This window comes from Mesitornis unicolor, unplaced genomic scaffold (genome assembly GCF_000695765.1).
Source record: "Mesitornis unicolor isolate BGI_N332 unplaced genomic scaffold, ASM69576v1 scaffold11785, whole genome shotgun sequence".
NCBI lineage: Eukaryota > Metazoa > Chordata > Aves > Mesitornithiformes > Mesitornithidae > Mesitornis > Mesitornis unicolor.
In genome coordinates this window covers 17,529-35,813 of record NW_010187521.1, presented here as the reverse complement: position 1 = coordinate 35,813, position 18,285 = coordinate 17,529, and the positions used below count along the sequence as shown (strand labels likewise).

At 39.5% G+C, this 18,285-nt stretch overlaps 1 protein-coding gene across 1 annotated transcript in view; it reads right to left on the bottom strand.

Annotated features, from left to right (window-relative positions):
• SVEP1 (sushi, von Willebrand factor type A, EGF and pentraxin domain containing 1) overlaps positions 1–18,285 on the bottom strand; it is a gene marked incomplete at its 5' end in the record, with an annotated part of 73,645 nt that overhangs the window by 40,698 nt on the left and 14,662 nt on the right. The window contains 15 exons of the mRNA XM_010185477.1: positions 208–331; positions 4,388–4,512; positions 5,603–5,778; positions 6,425–6,626; positions 7,429–7,586; positions 8,610–8,811; positions 9,493–9,606; positions 10,565–10,678; positions 11,340–11,436; positions 12,610–12,692; positions 13,290–13,451; positions 14,257–14,418; positions 15,148–15,309; positions 15,822–16,055; positions 16,412–16,600. Coding sequence (XP_010183779.1) covers positions 208–331; positions 4,388–4,512; positions 5,603–5,778; positions 6,425–6,626; positions 7,429–7,586; positions 8,610–8,811; positions 9,493–9,606; positions 10,565–10,678; positions 11,340–11,436; positions 12,610–12,692; positions 13,290–13,451; positions 14,257–14,418; positions 15,148–15,309; positions 15,822–16,055; positions 16,412–16,600 — 2,304 coding nt within the window. The remainder of the gene's footprint in view (positions 1–207; positions 332–4,387; positions 4,513–5,602; positions 5,779–6,424; positions 6,627–7,428; positions 7,587–8,609; positions 8,812–9,492; positions 9,607–10,564; positions 10,679–11,339; positions 11,437–12,609; positions 12,693–13,289; positions 13,452–14,256; positions 14,419–15,147; positions 15,310–15,821; positions 16,056–16,411; positions 16,601–18,285) is intronic.

The window sequence follows — 18,285 nt, the reverse complement described above, 5'->3', positions numbered from 1 at the left end:
AATTCAGGAACCAGTAAATCTGTGTTAGAGATTCCAATGAATGTTTGTTACAAAACCCTGGAATTTGAGGAATGAAGGACTGACTGTTCTAACTGTTAAATTATCGAAATAATTTACTCAAGGTTAGTAGGGCAAAGGCTGCAAGCCTCATAAAAAGTCTTATAATATTGTTCAGAATAAAAGGGTTCTAGGAAATAAAGTTCTAACCAGCACAAAATATACTCTTGTAATCTATCTTCACTCTTCCAACCACTCCTGGCAGGAAATCTGGCCAGGCTACTACATTTCCTTTTTGGAGTTCTTCTGGACAGGATGTAGCCAGAGATTTTACCTATGGATTTAAAACAGTTGATTAGGTGCTGTTTGAGGACCATGTAGGAAAAGAATGTCAAAAAATATTCCTTCCATGTCTGCATGCAACACTAGAACAGATCATTGAATAAGCAATGTTCAACCTTTCTAGCACAAGAGGTATTTGGCTGAACTACTTGTTATTCTGTACTTATAAGTCAGCTAGCTGTGGACAGGGATGTATTGAGGCAATACCTGAAGGAATACTTGTCATACAAGTAAAGTATAAAACGTATTTCTTGAAACACAACTGTGCTTGTTAGCATGAAAGAAAAATGTATTTATGTCACAGAAACAGCCAGATGTGAGAATGCAACCTGAAGAGAAAACTTGATGTATTTGCTGAAAAACATGAAATAGGAGCCAAAAGGAATGTAATGTTGAAGATCTCCATTCCTCAAACTCTTGCTAGCACTGCACCATGTTTAAGGAATATAAACACAAAAAGGAGCAGTTCAATAAAGCCATTTGTTACTTCCAAGACAAGGGTTTTGTGAATTCAATGCAATATTGTGTGGCTCTTCAAAACATTGCAGGCAAGGCCTATCCACACCAATAATAACAGCAGTATTGGCATTGACTTCAACCAAAGCAGGACAGGGCCATAACTAACCAGGCAAACTAAGGAACGGAGAAAAAAGAGAACACACTGTTAGATCAACAGCAGATTAATATCTTGAGAGCAGATATGGTCAAATATCTTTGATGGACAAATTTACAATATATAACTCCCTCAATGGCACCACTAGGAGTTTCTTTTGCATTCCCACTACAAGGAACTGAAATGTCAGTGGGAATCCTTAAGCTGTTTCAGTATTTTGATGTATAAAAAATATTTCAATAAGGTAAAAATATTTCTACTTCTTCACTGTAACTGTTGAGAATCCATTAAACATGGTAACATTATTACATTTCTATCCGGCCACCAACAGAAGGAAGCTGGGGACTACAAACCCAGATGGCACAGCATTTTTAAGATATTCAGACACGAGTGTAAATTATAAGCATAGACAGACCCGTAATGATGGGATGTCACACAAATATTCCATAGTGGTCACCTGAAAGGAGCTCAGATGTCCTGATCCCAACATTTGTAAAAAAGAGAGCCGTCTCCAGGGGATTTCTGCTGATTTTAAAACTGCAAATGAAAGACCAGGGCTTTGGATTCACTCTGTATTGCCTTTGTTGACTATAACTCCAGGAACAGAAAGGAAACATAGCGCCAGAAGGTGACTTATTGGCACAGTACTCCTCATGAAGTTTCTCCCTATCAAGGCAGATATCTCAGCCATGGAGCTGCTGAAAAAAAATGTATGTGCCCTGAGGAGAATAAATGCGCAGTTAAAGGCTAATTGAGGATTTCCTCTTCTTTTAAGATATCAGAGAGGGAAGTGGTCTATGGAGAAACAATGGTTGTTCAGTTAAGAGAACATGTTAGTAATTGCGCTACTGAGACTGCTTCCTGCTCTTTAGCTCTTCTGTGCTGGGGGGTCATTCCAGTAATTCCCTGGCAGGCAGATAGGACTGTTTCCTTCAGCAGCATGAAAAAATGAATTAAGAAGAGCGAAGATATAGACACGTCAGCACAGCCAGCCTATTCATACAGTATACGCAGCATGGCTTCAGGACACAGCTAGCTGGTTAGAAGCATGTGTGTGCCCAGTTCATGATGAACAGTTGGGAAATTGCCTTTCTCAGATGGGTGACTGGCTTCTGTCCAGCCTCCAGTGGATGAAATCAACCTCCAAGAACAATGTGCTACACTGTCTGCCTTTGTGAGAAAGTAAGGCACACCATGAACCTCTGACTGAATTATTCTCATGTTCCCGCTACCCTGAACTCCAGAGAGGCACATCAGTCTTTTAGAATCAGCTTAGCTGGGCAAGAGAGCAACCTGCTCTCTTTATTCTGAGGCCACTTCAAAGATCTCACTTCAACAGTATGTGCCAATGGAAACTGCTTAGGTCAAGGGTTGCAAACAAACTGCAAGGAATCTGCAGGAAAAAATGTCCAGTGTGGGAAAGGCAGGTTTGGGAATCAGCCCTTCCAAGCCATATGATCGAGAATGGAGGGCTGGAAAGGCCCATAGAGACAAAACATATTTCTACTGTTGTCTGCTCAGCAACAAAACAATCAGGTTGTTGATTTACCTATACAAAATTAATGTGCAAGTGGATGAGCAACTGAAGTACACCAAGCAAAATCTTAAAGAGTGGACTTCTCTTTCACATTATTCTCTGGGTAATACATTTGGTCACCTTGCTTTCCTTTATGGCTGAGAATAGGAAAGTAAGACTTACTGAATACTTACAGCTGGCCACAACAAAACTGATAATAACAGAAAAAAATAGTGGTTTACTATCTCAAGCCCTAAAATGAATGAGGTAAAAATTTTACAGAAAGGCTACTTGGCTCAGCTCCCTGTCTGGTCTCACATCTGTCTTTTCAGATGAGTAATATGGGTACCACATACGAAAGGCTGGATTTTCTTCCTCGTTCTAACTGTATTGCATTTCAAGTTAACAGGAATTTAGTCAAGCCTGTCATTAAAGACATACGACTACTGAGAAAGACTTAGAAAACTGCACTTAACAACAGTATGTCCTGTAAAATCACGTGTACTTATCAGCTTCAAAACTGCTAGTGAACAAAAACCTGAATATTTGACTTGGCAATGCAACAACTGGTGACCCCAAAAGCCACGAACAATAGCAGATTGCTGGGCAGCTCTGAACCTAGCAGAAAGCCAAAGCAGCAAAGAAAAGGAGAAAGAAACAGCGAAGACATTTACATGCTGGAAGCAAAGATTCTGCTTTACTTCTTCTATTTTCTGCTCATTTTATTATTTCTTATTTGGATCCATAGGGACCTTGACAGGCTGGAGGAAAGGGCCACATAGACCTCATGAAATTCAGGAAGAACAAATGAGAAAAAAAAGCCTCTGAAGGATACAGGCTGGGGAAAGCCTGGAGAAAGAACAGCTCTGTTAAAAAGGACTTAGGGGCTCTGGCAGGCAGCGAGTGGAGCACTGGCTATCTGTGCCCTGGCAACTGTGAGGATCAGCAGCATCCTCAGCTGTGTGAATATGGTCACAACAGGAAAACCAAAGAAGGGATTATTCCCTCTTCTTAGTGCTTCTTAGACCACATCTGGAGTATTGCATTCCATTTTGGGCTCCTCAGTGTAAGAAAGACATTGACAAGCTGGGGCAAGTTCACGGGAGGGCATCAACAAGGTGATGGGCTGGAGCATTTGCCCTGTGAGAACAGGTTGTGGGTCCAAGGCTTCAGCCTGAAGCAGAGACAGTTCTAGGGACACCTAACAGCAGGCTCTGGTAGCTATGGGGAGGTAATGAAGTATATAGAGTCAGGGTCTTCACAGCAGTGTATGGTGGAAAACAGAAGCAGTAGTCATAAATGGATGTGGTACATCTGAACTAGGTACAAAATAAAAAATTTAACTCTGAGGATAACTGAGCACTGAAGCTTGTCTCCCAGAGACAAGGGATCACTGTTCTTGCAGGCATCCTTTGATCTATGCTAACTTTTTAACACAGTGAAAGTTTAGTGCCAAATCATTATTTTTGGTATCTGAATAAAAGTAGCCTAATACTCAGTTACGCTGCCTATTCAAACTTTTCCTGGGAAATTCCATCTGAAGTTTTACCGGTGCCTTCACGCAGCAGGATGAGGGAACTGTAACCTGTAAAACAAACCCTCAGCTCATTTCATTGGGTTTTCTTGCTTTTCTAACAGGACTGCTAGCTTTTGTGTATGCTTTCATTTCTCTTTCAAAGCTACATAACACAGAAAGGCTCAGTCAAAACAGAAGGTGACTCAGTGTTGATTTTACCACACCTAGTTTTGCTTAAAGCTACTTACTACGCTAAGCTTATTGCCCTAAGCCAGAGCTTCATCTGGTCCCCATTGACTTCTGTGGGAACAGAGGTCTATCCAATATGCTAACTCTGAATGCCTTTTCAAATGTTCATCCTATGCTCAGAGTCCTGTGCTCAAATACTGCAGTAAGAACTTACCTGCTGTGGAGACAGGACATGGTCCCAAATATTGAGCTGGCTGATGGAGCCCACAAAAGATTCAGCTGGGTTGAATCCTTCTCCTTTCTGATCTTGCTCTTGACCCAATACAAGTGCACCACCACCTAAACTCAGAGAGAATTACAACAGGTATAGAAAACAAGGCCTTACAGCAGGGATCCCCATAGGAAGATTAAAAACTAAGCAAAACAAAATTTTTGCTATCCTGTGTTTCTAAGATTTTGTAGTGCAGGAGACCAGCCACCTTCAACAAATTCTATCATCAAACCTCTGAGAAGTCTTATGCTAGACTGAATTAAGTGAGCATAACAATTTTGAAGTGACTTTCAAATATGCCTTAATGCTAAACTCAGGCTGATAAGAGCAGAAACTTTATGCGGCTGCTCCAGGAATGATATTGGCTCTAAGAGACCACTGAGCTCAGTACTTGAAATGTATTACAGAGCAATGCAAAAAGCAGTTTTGAGCAGGTGGGGCATATTTTACAGCGCTAGCCTACACTTCCTGCTTTAAACAAAAGCTTAGAAGCTCAGAACAAATTTGATTCCAAAAACGTAGAAGCCCATTGGTGATTAAACAGTCAACATTCTGATGTGCCATACACGTTAAATTTCTGCTCCTCAACCAGTGACACAGATGATGCGGACATGCATTTTGTACGTCACAGGTTGTGTGGACAAGGGGAAAAAGTAATGGAGACAGCACACTTCCTTAGGTCTTTCTTGTCTCCAGAGAGATCTTCAATGTAGTTGGGCAAGCATAAGGTACACAGACTAAAATTCTTCAGTATTTTTTCTTTTAAAACAGATGTTTTTCTGAAATTCTGTGTAAATTCAGATGGTAGTAGTATGAAAACACTATCAAAACCAAATCTTGATGCAGCAATCTCAACATCAGGCCTTTCACAGCACTTCAATGCTGAATGCATTTCTTTTCATGTTTTCTGATAATACTGGAAAGATTGCAGGAAAGATTGCTGATCGCAGGAAACAATGAAACAGCAAAACCCACACTGTTATGAAAAAATGCAAATGTAACTTTAAAACTATGTCTGAAAACAACAAGAGAAGGCTAATTCAATCAACTCTGAGCACATATTTGTAAGGCAAATGCCAGTTAAATTTGTTGTGGGAGAAACCTACAATAAAAGCAGAATGAAGGCAACAGATCTGGTGTAATATAAATAAAGCATACCAGGAATTTTTGAGCCAACAGAGAGCCCGCTGCCTCCATCTGACAGTTTTCCATCGATGTACACTTTCCATGCCCCATCTGTGCATGTCCATGTGACCGCAATGTGATGCCAGTTACCATCGTTCACTGAAGGACAGTCTGTGATCCTCTCTTTTCCATTTATATAGAGGACCCAGCTGCATGGATGGAAGATGAAGACATACTCAGTTGTATGCAGCAACTTCAAAAGCATGGCCTGTCCCACATGACTCAAATAAATGTTACTTGCCAAACAATATAACTGTGTCTACATCATAAAAGAAATCTCTCCTAAAAGATTGTCATATAAGATATCTCTCCCTTAGAGAACCTGGAATTTATAGTTATCATGTGCAAAGCATAGTGAAATAAGTAATGTGTCTTTGTTCCAAAACATAAAGACTGAAGTAATGGCTGCATAGTGGATTCTTAAAATTTCATCCTTGAGTCCACCCCTGCCTTCAGAGTCTGCACTCCAAGTACTCTGAGTGCTGAGTTCTATTTTACCCAATCATTGTTTTGATGCACAATCTAAATGTGATGTAAATGTAGTCCAGACAAAAATACCCTGCTTTCTAAATCAGGCCATTACAATGCTTTCTTGCCATTACTCTTCTATTTGGCAAAAAGTGAAGTAAACAAAGCAAGGTGAAAAAAAACCAAAGAGGTAACTCCAGCTACGCAATCTGGATGCAGATTTTCCTACCTCAGAGTAGGCAAAGGTGATATTCAAACTTAAGGTCTACGGTTTCTTTATCAGTCTGGGACATCTGTAAGCTATAGAAAAGCAGAATAGTGATTTACCCATTGTAATCTGTCAGAAGAAATGCATTATCACTTCCGTTCTCCACTGCGTAAGAAATAGGAGTCCCATAGTTTGTGGTGTCAGTGGATTTCATCCAGAACGTACAGGTGATGTCACCAAGAGATGGGAAAACACCATCAAGCATGACATATCCATAGATACCAGAGACTTCAAAATCAAGATTGAAACCAGAGGACTGTTCTGCAACAAAGATAAAGAGTTTTCAGAGCTAGATTCCTGAAAAGCCAGAAAAAGAATCAGATGGAATTTAAGCAAATGCAATAAAATGAATGCAACACATCTACAAAATTGTTCACTTTAAAGTGATCAGAGTAGAAAGACTGTATAGCAGTCTAACATCAGTCAGCATACAGAGCTTTCCAAGGCTATAAAACACACAGTGTTTGAAGAAAAATGACTTGAAAAAGAAGCTGATTTTCCTACAAACAATAAACATGAACCCTGCTTTCTAGTATTTCATCAATGAAATTACAGATACATCTGCCATCCAACAATCAAACGATGTGTGATCAGCTGGTTCCATTTTATTAATAAGAGTCAAAATTTTTAAAAAATGCCCTTTTGCCCATAGAACAGTTGATGCCTTTAATGCCTTTAGGACTTCTAAAGCTAAGACTACCACATACTAATGTCAAACTCTGTGATGCAAAGTCCTACATGAAATACAGACAACAGAAAGAGCTAATTAACTCAGATACACAGAGCACATACAAATTAAACTGGACAGACCTGCTAGGTATTAGAAAGACAGAACTATGCCTTAGAAAAGAGAAACAAATATAAACATGACATAGCACACATGCTGGTAGTTGTCTGCAATTACACTTATTAACACTGCAGTCACATAGGCTCCACTTCACCTTTCAGAGTCCCACCACACTAGCTGCTTTCTGAGGAAGCTGTATGAAATCAGCCCACCCAGTACAAATCTTGCCCAGAGACTCAGTTAAACCACCTTTTTCTGACACTTGGTCCTGTGTACCTGTTTCACACCTGCTGCCTGTAAAGCCAGGGGGACATTTACAAACGTACGAGTTCAAGGCATCCACACAGGTGGCTTGGTTTAAGCAGGGACTGGAGTCACATTCATTGATGTTCACTTCACAGCTTAGTCCTGTGTACCCTGTCACACACAGACACCTATGGGGTAAAAGAGAAGCACACTTCAAAGGTGGCTACTGTCACAAGAAGAAATCCTGGCCATGAGGCCAGCTCTGCCAATGGGAATGGCATATACTGAAAACAAAAATCAACAGAAGACATACCACAGAATTAATGGAGTTTTATTTTGGTTGTGCCTTTAAGTATGTTTGAATTCTACTAGCTGCATAATATTTTTCTTGGCAAGAACAATACAATATTTAAATACAGTGTCTGCATTCTTTCATACGAAATTGGGAGAGGCAATGATCGCACTCCTGTGAGTGAAGCATGCTTTCCAGAATCCACAGAACTATAGATGAGAGGTACTCGACTTTTCAGGTAGATATGCTCACACAGAGGGAAAACCAAGGAAGTAGCAAGGCACCAAAAGCTCTGGTAGTTGGAAAATCAAGATGTTTGAAAGGCACCAAAACTTCTGTGGCTTTGGGGAGGGAAAAATTACTAAAACTAGACAGTAACAGCTGGGCCACCTCTCTACAGTGATCTAGGATGTGACACTGCTATTGGTATTCATAAGTTCTGATCTGAGTTCAAGATACCCTAAAGCATAAAAATAAATATTTGGAAGATTCCATTGATGTTTGTATTTTAATCTCTATATTCTCAATATCTACAGCTGGTCTCTGTTTACAGGCTATAGAAATGTAATATTATCAGGTACAAAACTCATCATCAACTATTCTTCTAGTGAAAAGCTAGACAAGCCCTTGAAGTTTGAGAAAACGGATTTCTTTTGGACATTCAGTATTAAAACCATGCAGTCCTACTATACTTACACTTCAAACTCCATATATTTTCTTTGCTGTCTACCTTGGATTTTTTTAAGAATGAGGACACTAGGATTTATTTTCTTGCCTTTTAAAATCGCCTTAAGTGTGCATAAGAGGACCATTTACATTGGATTAGGCTGCCAAATGCCTTGCTGAAATCTAAGAAGGCTGAAGCACCACAACAGATCTGACTTCCCACACTGTATTACATCAATCATCTGAATTTCACCTGAAGCTGTTGATACCATCTCTGCATGTAGCTCCATTCCTACAGGGTCTGCTGAGACATTCATCAATGTTTCTTTCACACAAGACACCAGTAAAACCTGGGAGGCACTTGCAGGAGAAACTGCCAACTCGATCTTCACAAATAGCCCTATTAAGACACGGGTTTGAAAGGCATTCATTGACCTCCGTTTCACAGTGAGCACCTGAGAAGAAAAGAACAAAGTCACAGCTCTGCTTTGAATTAATCTAAGATTACTAACTCATCTCTGCTTTTTAAGGACTGTGGCTGATCTTCTGGGAAACAAATTGTTCTGAGCAACTAATGAAAAGTTGATACAGAAGACACTTAGCCGGAACTTTAAGGAGAAACATGAAAGATAGAAACACATGATCCTGGGATTTCTGCTGTGAAAGAGGCTCTACGTTACAAGCACTGAAGAATAAGGAAACTGCCTGTGATTTTACAGTGGAACTTTTTGGCAACATGATAATCAGCAGATATGCCTACTTACAGAAAACTATGAAAGCAGTAGAAAGCTGAGTATGGGGATGGGGAGTAGTTTTAATGTAGACCAGCCTGTCTACTGTTTTATTTCTTTTTAAAATAAAAATAACAATTTGCACCCAAGTGTATTCTTTCCTCAACATCACACAGTAAGGTCATGGCAAAATTAAGAACAGAAGACTGATCATGTATTACATGCTTCTGAAGCCACACTTACAATGCAGGGACTCTGAGAGATTACATGGACATAGGGAGTCTAGTCCACCATATCAACATACAGTATATGTAATATATAGCAGTGAGACTGAAATATAGGAAGGAAGACATCTTCTTTTTGATCAGAAAGAGTGAAGTCCGACTTGAACAGAAAAAGGTGTACCTGTGAACCCTTTAGCACAAGTGCAGTGGTAACCGTTCTTGCCATCAACACAGTGGGCTCCATTCAAACATGGACTGGAGCTACATTCATTTACATCTTCCTCACATAAGAGACCTTCAAATAGCAAGGGTTACAAGGCATGATCAAGACATATTCAAGGTCTGAATGATGCAGTGACTGAATGTGGAAGACAGAACAGCACCACAGTGCTTGCATAACATAGGCCACTGAGATCAGGTGATAAAATTCCATGTTTGACTGCACTACTGCAAACATCTACACAGATTATATATGATTCTATGATCTCTAGATGTTTGCAGTAGTCCAGTCAAACAAGGAATTTTATCACCTGATCTCAGATCATCCGTGTTATTTAGATGCTGGTATATGAAAGATGTGAAGTACATGGTTTATCTTTTAAAATGTTTAAAAAGTATCCAGCAAGTGTTGCTGTTGATAAACATACAGCCATAAACATGAAAAATTAGGGAGAGCATTTCCGGTGGAAAACACCAGGCTTTTTTTTTTTAAATAAACGACACAAAATTATCTCAATAGTTTATTTCAATATTTAGAAATTTGGTGCTGTTTTGACAAAGTACTCAAGCAAGTCAGTTTCCCCCCCAATTTCAGTATCTTCAAAATTAATGCATGTGAGAGTTAAAAAGACTGAGAAAAAAGATAAGAAAAAGGCCACCCACTTACTCACAGGGCTGCAGTAAAGCAACTGCATAAGTACTTTGTCTATTTAGGCCATATTCAGTCTCACAGGCAGTTTCCCTGTGTGTATTTACTAATTCCCTAAACATAATTCCTTACTTTTTTTCAGACCACAAATGTCATAAAAAAAAGCATATATGCATGAAAAAGCACACTGACTGTCCTTGAATGTTCATCCTTTTATTCCAAAACCTATTCACACACAGTGAATCTTACTCTAATCGGCAGATCAGATTGCTTTCCTATTACAATTCCGTGGATGTGCAATAGCACAGCCATTGTTTTTAGTGTTATCTACTTGGCACAGAAACAATGCCTATCTGAAGAAGACCTAAGAAATGAAACAAATTACCTGAATAGCCTGCTTGGCAATGGCAAACAAATGTCCCAATGCCATCTTTACACATTCCATTGTTGCGACAAGGAGATGACTTACATTCATCAACTTCTGTTTCACATTTCAAGCCTAGAATGCAAAATAAAGGACTAAGAACAGGGACATAAAATTTGAAATTGTTCAGAAACACAGAAGTAATAAGTCATGACTAATTAACGTAGGAAAACACGATTAATTGCATACATTACGAGACATTCAGGTTTATTACCTTCTCTTTAGATTGTGTTTTAACACAGACCTGTGAGAAAATTCTATCAGAAAGGTATTATTCACATCAGGAAACAGACTGATCAGACAGTGGCAATTAATACCTATAACAAAGTAACAGAGATCACTTCTTGGTAATAGCTGAATGATAAGTCATCTGCTTGCTTTGGAGGAACTGGGAAGCTATCATTCAAGAGAAATACAGCCAGACCTTGTGGAATCAGCCATTCAGAGTGCAAGTTTCCGGTTTTGTTAATCACAAATATTGCCAAGTGACAGGATTTTCAAATCCACTAACTTCACTAGAAGGAACACCATTCACAATCCTTTTCTGCCAAGCATGATATAATTCAGTGAGAATTAGAGGAACTATTTCTTTTCTTAATACTTATGTATGCTAAATCTGTGATGGATATTCCAATTAGGCTGTACTCTTGCACTGAAATGTTTTGCTCCTTTATGCTTGCTCAAATTAAGGGCATGGAGACATGTTCTCTCCTCCACCTGCCTCTCAATTTTTTACCTGTATATCCAAGTGGGCATATGCAAATATAGCCACTTCCCAACTGTTTGCATGTCCCATTGTTGTGGCATGGTTCCAGGAAACACTCATGGAAGACCTGCCAGAGGCAAGAATGATACCATTACAGTAAAGGTGAAAATACGATTGGAACAAAATATTTTAATTTTAAACTGCACACCCTGTAGTCACTTCAGAAAGCTGGGAAAACTTAAGCACTAACTTCTAGCTCTTCCTCTTTGTCTCCTCAGCACACCAAGCATTCTTTTTCTTTCTTTCTTTTTTTTTTGTTAAGAGAAAAATACCAGGAATCTGAATTATTTTAAAATGACCTTTTACTTTGCAAAACATCATCATTGCAATCTTTCTCTTAGAACTTTCTTAGCTATGATTCACAGGTGACATTTTATATTATTCTATCTTTTATATGAGCATTCTCCACTGTGCACCCTTTTATACTGGCTAATCACTTCCTGCTATTGGTCATCAGGTGAATTGGTGGGGAAGTTCACTGTGTGGTGTTATTTCTTCTAACATAGTAAACCTGAATTCAGCAAAGACCTTGAGTAAATGGTCAACTAACACCATAGGAAATCAGTTTGTCACCTGTCTATATGTTATCTAATGGTTCAGGACAAATTTATCATCAGTCAACTTTGCTTCTGTTTACACAATACCCTGACTTTAGGTTCAAACAAAGCAGTCTTGTCAGAGACTGGGGGGGACATAAAGGAGTAAAAGGGAATCCCTGCCAAACTTTGTCACTGGAGTATTTTCTATCACATGAGGACTTGCCTGTATTTCAAAGGAGGTAGTCACAGCAGAAGTGTACCTACGTTGTAATAAAAAAACAAAGATTTTACAACTGGGACTTAGATGCTTGGTAGCCTTTTCTGGAATTCAGCAAATGGGAGCCATCAGATGACTGAGAGTGGTCAATTTACTTTTTATAGATTGACTGAACTTCCTTCATGAAGCTTACATTTCTTTTATAAGCGCAATAAATATTTCATGCACCAGGTGAAGGCTCCAAGCCCAGCACTTAAGACTGTCAATAGCTGATGCAGCCTTTGTTCAGTGAAAGTGCTTCTATGATTACAAAGAGAGTTTTGGTGTTCCCCTCATGACCATTGTTCTCATCTCTTCAAGAAATACAGTCAGCATAACAACTACACTTAAAAAGGCCTTAAGTAATTTACTGCTGTATAAGGCAGTCTCTCTTTAATTTGAGATTAGATTGGAAAATACATGTTTTCCTTGCCTGACTGCTGACTTTGTACTGGTGGCTGATATTTTCTGGAGAGGCTGGTACCATCATTACACTTTCCTCAGCTGCGGAAAAAGTAGAGCCAAAACCTAAAGAGGAAAGATACAAAAGTGCTGTTAACAACATTGTATGGCAAGGTCCCTATTTCATGAGGGCATAATACTTGCACGTTAGTAATGCTTCTAAAGATATGCTGAAAATGGTAAATTTGTGGGAATATAAAGCAAACTTTACAGTAACCACATAATATATATATATTTTACATAAATATGTATTTGCAAGTGCACACATTTCTAAAACACATGAGAGTGTACATGTAAAATATATTTGATTTATGCATATTTATACACACACATACATATTCATATATATGTTTGTGCATATATATATATATATAAAACACTATAATGTGTGTATATAGATATACAGCATACATACACAATGTGTGTGTGTAACACTCTATATGCATTTTGTTACTGAGCCTTGGTATGTATCACACAGTCACTCCTTCTACATAGCACAGAGGCAACACCAGTACACAAAACCAGCTGTGAACTTCACTGATAGAAATGGAAGGTATACATTTGTTAGGAGAGTAAGTGGGATGTTTTCTGTTAAGCCTACTGCTGCCCATCCTTCAGATGTTCCCTTTATTCACTTTCTTCAGCAGAGATAACTTGGCTTACTTGAACAATCAGTGATGGATCTGGCACCAATGACAGTTGTTGTCCCATAAAAGGGACAAGACAAGCAGTAGGACTTTCCTGGGTCTGGTTGGTAGTAGTCTCTGGGACAAGGATAGCAAGGTGCCAAACCTGTACGAGAGAACTCGCCTGCAAGACATGGTACTGGAAGAACAAAAGGACATTTTTTTGAGTGATCGATTTCACCCCCACCCTATCTCCCCCACCTCTTTCTGGTCATTTTCTCGCCTCCCCTCACAGTCCCTCCCCAGACTTAAAGGAACAGGGTGAAACCTGCCAGGGATTCACAACTCTAGAAGATGCTTATTTAAATTGCACTGTCAGGTGACATGTAGTTCTGAAAGGACTACAGAAATATCTGGGAAGTATTATCACCTATTTGTTTTGCTGCTCTGGGAACACCTTTCAAATGCAGCTTCCTTTCCCTTCACACCTTTTTTTTCTTTTTCCCTTCAAGAAGGAAGGAGGACAAAAGACAAATCTTTTTTGTACCATTAATCCCTGCAGACTGTTTTATCTGGGAATCCTTCTGGCAAAGCTTCCCAAAGACAGCTCAGAACAATGTCTTGAAGAAAGTTATGGAACAAACTGTGTTAAAATTCAGTATTTTTGTACAGAAGCTGTTCTGGAGATAATAGTGACAAACATCCTGTCGTTCCCTTTCTCTTCTGTAAGGAAAAAGGTTTTATTTTCAAGCAGGTACCCATCACGTATCTCATTTTATTCATCTTTAGATTAGACTCCATGTTAGAAATCAGAAGAACAGCATTTGAAATAATCAGGATATCAGGAAATGACCTGTCATTTTGCTGGGAAATGCTGCTTGGTCCATACTTAACCAGAAGTGACAAATCTCAGACAGATGAACTGGATTACATTAGCTGATGTTTAAACAACAGCCAGAAATGTTTAGAATTAAAAAGATTTCATAGCCCCTTTTGTTACAAACCTCCACAAGCTGAGACATCCACTGAGCCTCTTTTTACTGTTGATGTATTCTCTGGGCAAGAGATGCAATTCCTGGATCCAAGTACTGGCTGATATGTGCCAAGCGGACATGTTTCACAGGTCTCAAGACCATTAGGTGAATACGTCCCCTGCTTGCATTGAGCTATAAGGCAGATGAATTCATAAAGATTAAGTAATGTCCAAGAGGAAACATGGCTCCTAACCTCTGAAAATTTTGCTGAAATCATGATACATGTCACAAGGACTTTTATTTCTAGAGTTTACTCTACTCTGAAGGACTCGATGTGTACAAAGATCAAAAAAAAAAAGAATTGTGGCAAGTTACTGATAGTGCATTTGTGAATTATTAACTGGTTAATTCTCTTCCAATCAGCTTCACAGATGATTTATTACAACTTAGTGACTCATTTTTAATTAATAAAATTAATGACAAGAACAATGAATAGCAAATAAAACTAGCAACTTCTTTTTCAGAACATGATGCAGAGATAGTGTTGTTAAGGTGCTCAACGTCACAGCACTGTAGGGTAGGACATACATTTCATATTTGATCATGGTGGGATGGAAAGTAGCTGGCAAGGACAAGAATAGCATTATTTTACGTGTATTAGTCCCTGCAAAACGGGCTCACAACCTCACAGAAAGAAGACAGAAATGAAACAAAGCTTCAAAGGCTAGTTCTTCTTAAAGCATCTGCCCAGGCATCCACAACAGTGGTGAAAACTTGGATTTTTATCTTTAGATAAGCATTGAGGGGCAGTTAGGACTGCTCCTCATTTCACAAACCTCGTTCCAATACTGCCATAATGGGGACCAAAAGGATGCCACCAGGCTTTCAGAACTGGCTGTCTGGAGAAGACAAAGTTCTCACCTTTGCATTCAGAGATGCTCCTAGAGTGTAGATACTCAGTATAGCTACCAGATGGACAACTTTTGCATTCCAGCTGACCTTCCTCATCTTGGTAGGATCCAGTCCAGCAGCTTTCACAGGTATGATGCTCCAGAGAGTAATAGGTACCCAAAGGGCAGTTGACTGTAACATTGGAAACATAAGACTCCCCTCAGAATGCACAAGCATATATACTTGCTTGCCTCTGGAGTTCCCATTTAGTTAAATTCTGTTTATGTGAAACATGACTGTTCCTCAGAAAATGGGGTATCTCTCTGGAACACTGCAAAGATATCACCATGCACAGGAAATGGAATCCAATCCCCTATCTTAGCTACACACCACCCACAAGAGTAATAGGGTTAAAAGACTGCATACCAAGCACTATTTTCCTGTGCATTACCAGGTGTGGATATGCTTGATTTCCCCATGGGAGTGAAATCCTGGGTACAAAAGCATCCTTTTTCCACAAACCTTGGTTAGGAACATAAACATCCTCTGGTAGTCAAACTGTGCAATGCATTTTTCCAGTTTGTTGTTCTGGGACACCACAAGCACTGGACTGTGTCAAACCATAACCCTCTGCAAACAACCTCTAAAACCTTGCTTTTCAAAAGGCTTCTACATACATGTAAGGAGCAAGTAATTTGGCTTACCACACATTCTCCCCCTCAGCACAGAACCAGGCCTGCAGAAAAGAAAGGCCTTCTCAGTCTCCAGTGAATTGCTGTCAGCTACAATGAGTTCAGATGCAAACTGGAAAGAATACATGGGTTCCTTATTGAGAGTCTTATTCAGCCTGTTTGTGATCGTCTCCAGAGTTTTAAGGAGTCGTCGCTGGTTTTCCAGTTCCAATGTATCATTCCTTTCATCAGGCAGTGGCACGCTAGCTGGGATATAAACAGAAAACACAAAAAGCACACAGATTTTACAGTCAGCACTTCCAGTGTACTCTGGAGTATATAAAGAATGCAAAACTCAAGCTTGCCAGTGGAAAGCAGGCCATGTGCACAATGCTCTCCACAAAGATGAGGCTGTGAGCTTTCCCCCAAGCAGATGGGGGAATGTTCTTGTCATTAACTTTCTGTGATGAAAGGGGGCTATGAATGTCTCCAGAACCTGAACTGTCATCTGCATCTCCAGCAGGCTTTGTCAACTGAAGGCTAAGTTTTACTGAATGTATTGGAAACATGCTTTTTTTTAGAAAGAAGGAATAGTAAAAGGACGATATTTTGACTTCTTTCACCTGTGATGTTAAATATTAACTTGATTTTGTGGTCAACCATTGGAACACTCAGCTTATGCCTTTTGACTCGAGCAGGTGCTGCCTTTACAGAGGCAGTAAGATGCTTGGATAAGTCATCTTCTTGCACTGTATCAACGAAATCATCATAGGAATAATCCAGCTGGTTTGCTGCCCCCCAGCCAGCAGGTCCTGTGAGGCATTAAGAAAGAACAGAAAAACAAGCAACATCATGTGGAAAATAAGTGCCTGTACTTATTTCTAAAATACATCCCCAATATAACAAGGTCTGTTTGAAGCTCCAGATGATGTGTGCTGGCTTTGCCTCTGCACAAGTGCCTACTGTACTGCCATTTTGACTAAAGAAAAAGAAAAAAAACAGTTTCCCTCCTAACTGGTATCCTGGAGATTCTGAATCTTGTGCATTTAGCCAAAGCTTTAACAGAAGACTGCTATAAAAGTTACAAGTTGCAATTCTTTCACTTCCTCTGTCTTGCACGGACCCTCACCTGCCAGCAACATAATCTTAAACATTTCCATACTGCTCTTTGTTCTTCTTCCTGCTCAATTACAGACAGCATGGCCTATGCCACATGTCTCCATTGCATCTTCTCACAACTCCTGAACAGTTCTACCATTGTCTGCCCTCTCAGAAAAGGCTGGTACCGTTACCTTATGTGTTTACTCCACCTAGACAAACATTTCCTGTTACACATAGTGAGTCAAATTCAGCCCCTGTATAACACCCTTCACCTATAGCACACTTTCAATCAGAAACAAACAGTCGTTTCTGTAAATAATCTATGTTTTAATAATGACTAATCCTAGAAGTGCATGGTCTATTTCATTGATCTAGCTTTTTTAAAAGAACATGAAGATATCAAAATTCTGCTAATTACCTTTTAGCAGTCACCTAGATTATGCTTAGTTTACAGTGGAAACTAGGACACGTTAACCTCACAGCTTTGCAGTTAATACTGTGTGAGTATTCCACAACTACTTTTCTAAACTGCTGTCTCTTATGACCTGAGAAGAGTTCTCCTCTCCTGTCTCCTCAGTGTAAAATCATGAGAAACTCCAGAAAAACAGCAACAAGGTTACTCTGAAAAGAGGTTGACAGGAATCAGAAATGAATAGGACCCTACATCCCATGCCCTCAACGTTGTTTCCTCTGAGAGACTTTACAAGTTAGCTCCGGCTGTCATCAATACTCATCCTTAACCTGATGACAACTGCAGACTGAACAGGCAGCCCCCATCAGGCCCACAAGCAGGAAACTCTATCATGTAATTTCATTATAAACCTGATGTTGATCTGCCAAAATGCCTCCTGCTAAGATAGGGAATGTTACCTGTTTTTAACCTTTCTGCTCTGAGCACTCACATAAGACTCAGAAATGCCAAGAACAATAGCAATACAACATGAATATTAAAGTGTTCAAAAATGGACTGAAAATGACAACTTACTTGGCACAAAGTAAAGTGGGAACCACTAGGACTGTCACAGCTTCACTCTGATACAGCTACAGCCATCCTGCAAAGTCTGCCTTTTCATACAAAGTCATTTCACAGCTAACAGGCAAAATTAAGCTTGTATAGCTTTACACTGTGAGGGTTCTGCGCAGACCAGAACCAGCGTCAAGGATGCACCTCATTTTCTTAACAATCTCCAGAACCATCTATTGTACTTCTCCAGTATTTTGGTTCGAAACTGTATGTTTTTAAAAAGTTGATTTCTTCCAGGCTAACCAAGCAGGTCTGAAGGACTCTGTGTGTGTGTGGTTTTTTTTCCCCTCCCTATCATGATGACTCACAGTAAACGTTTCCTCTACACTATACAGGAAGCAGTATCAAAACCAGACAGCAAACAGTTACATA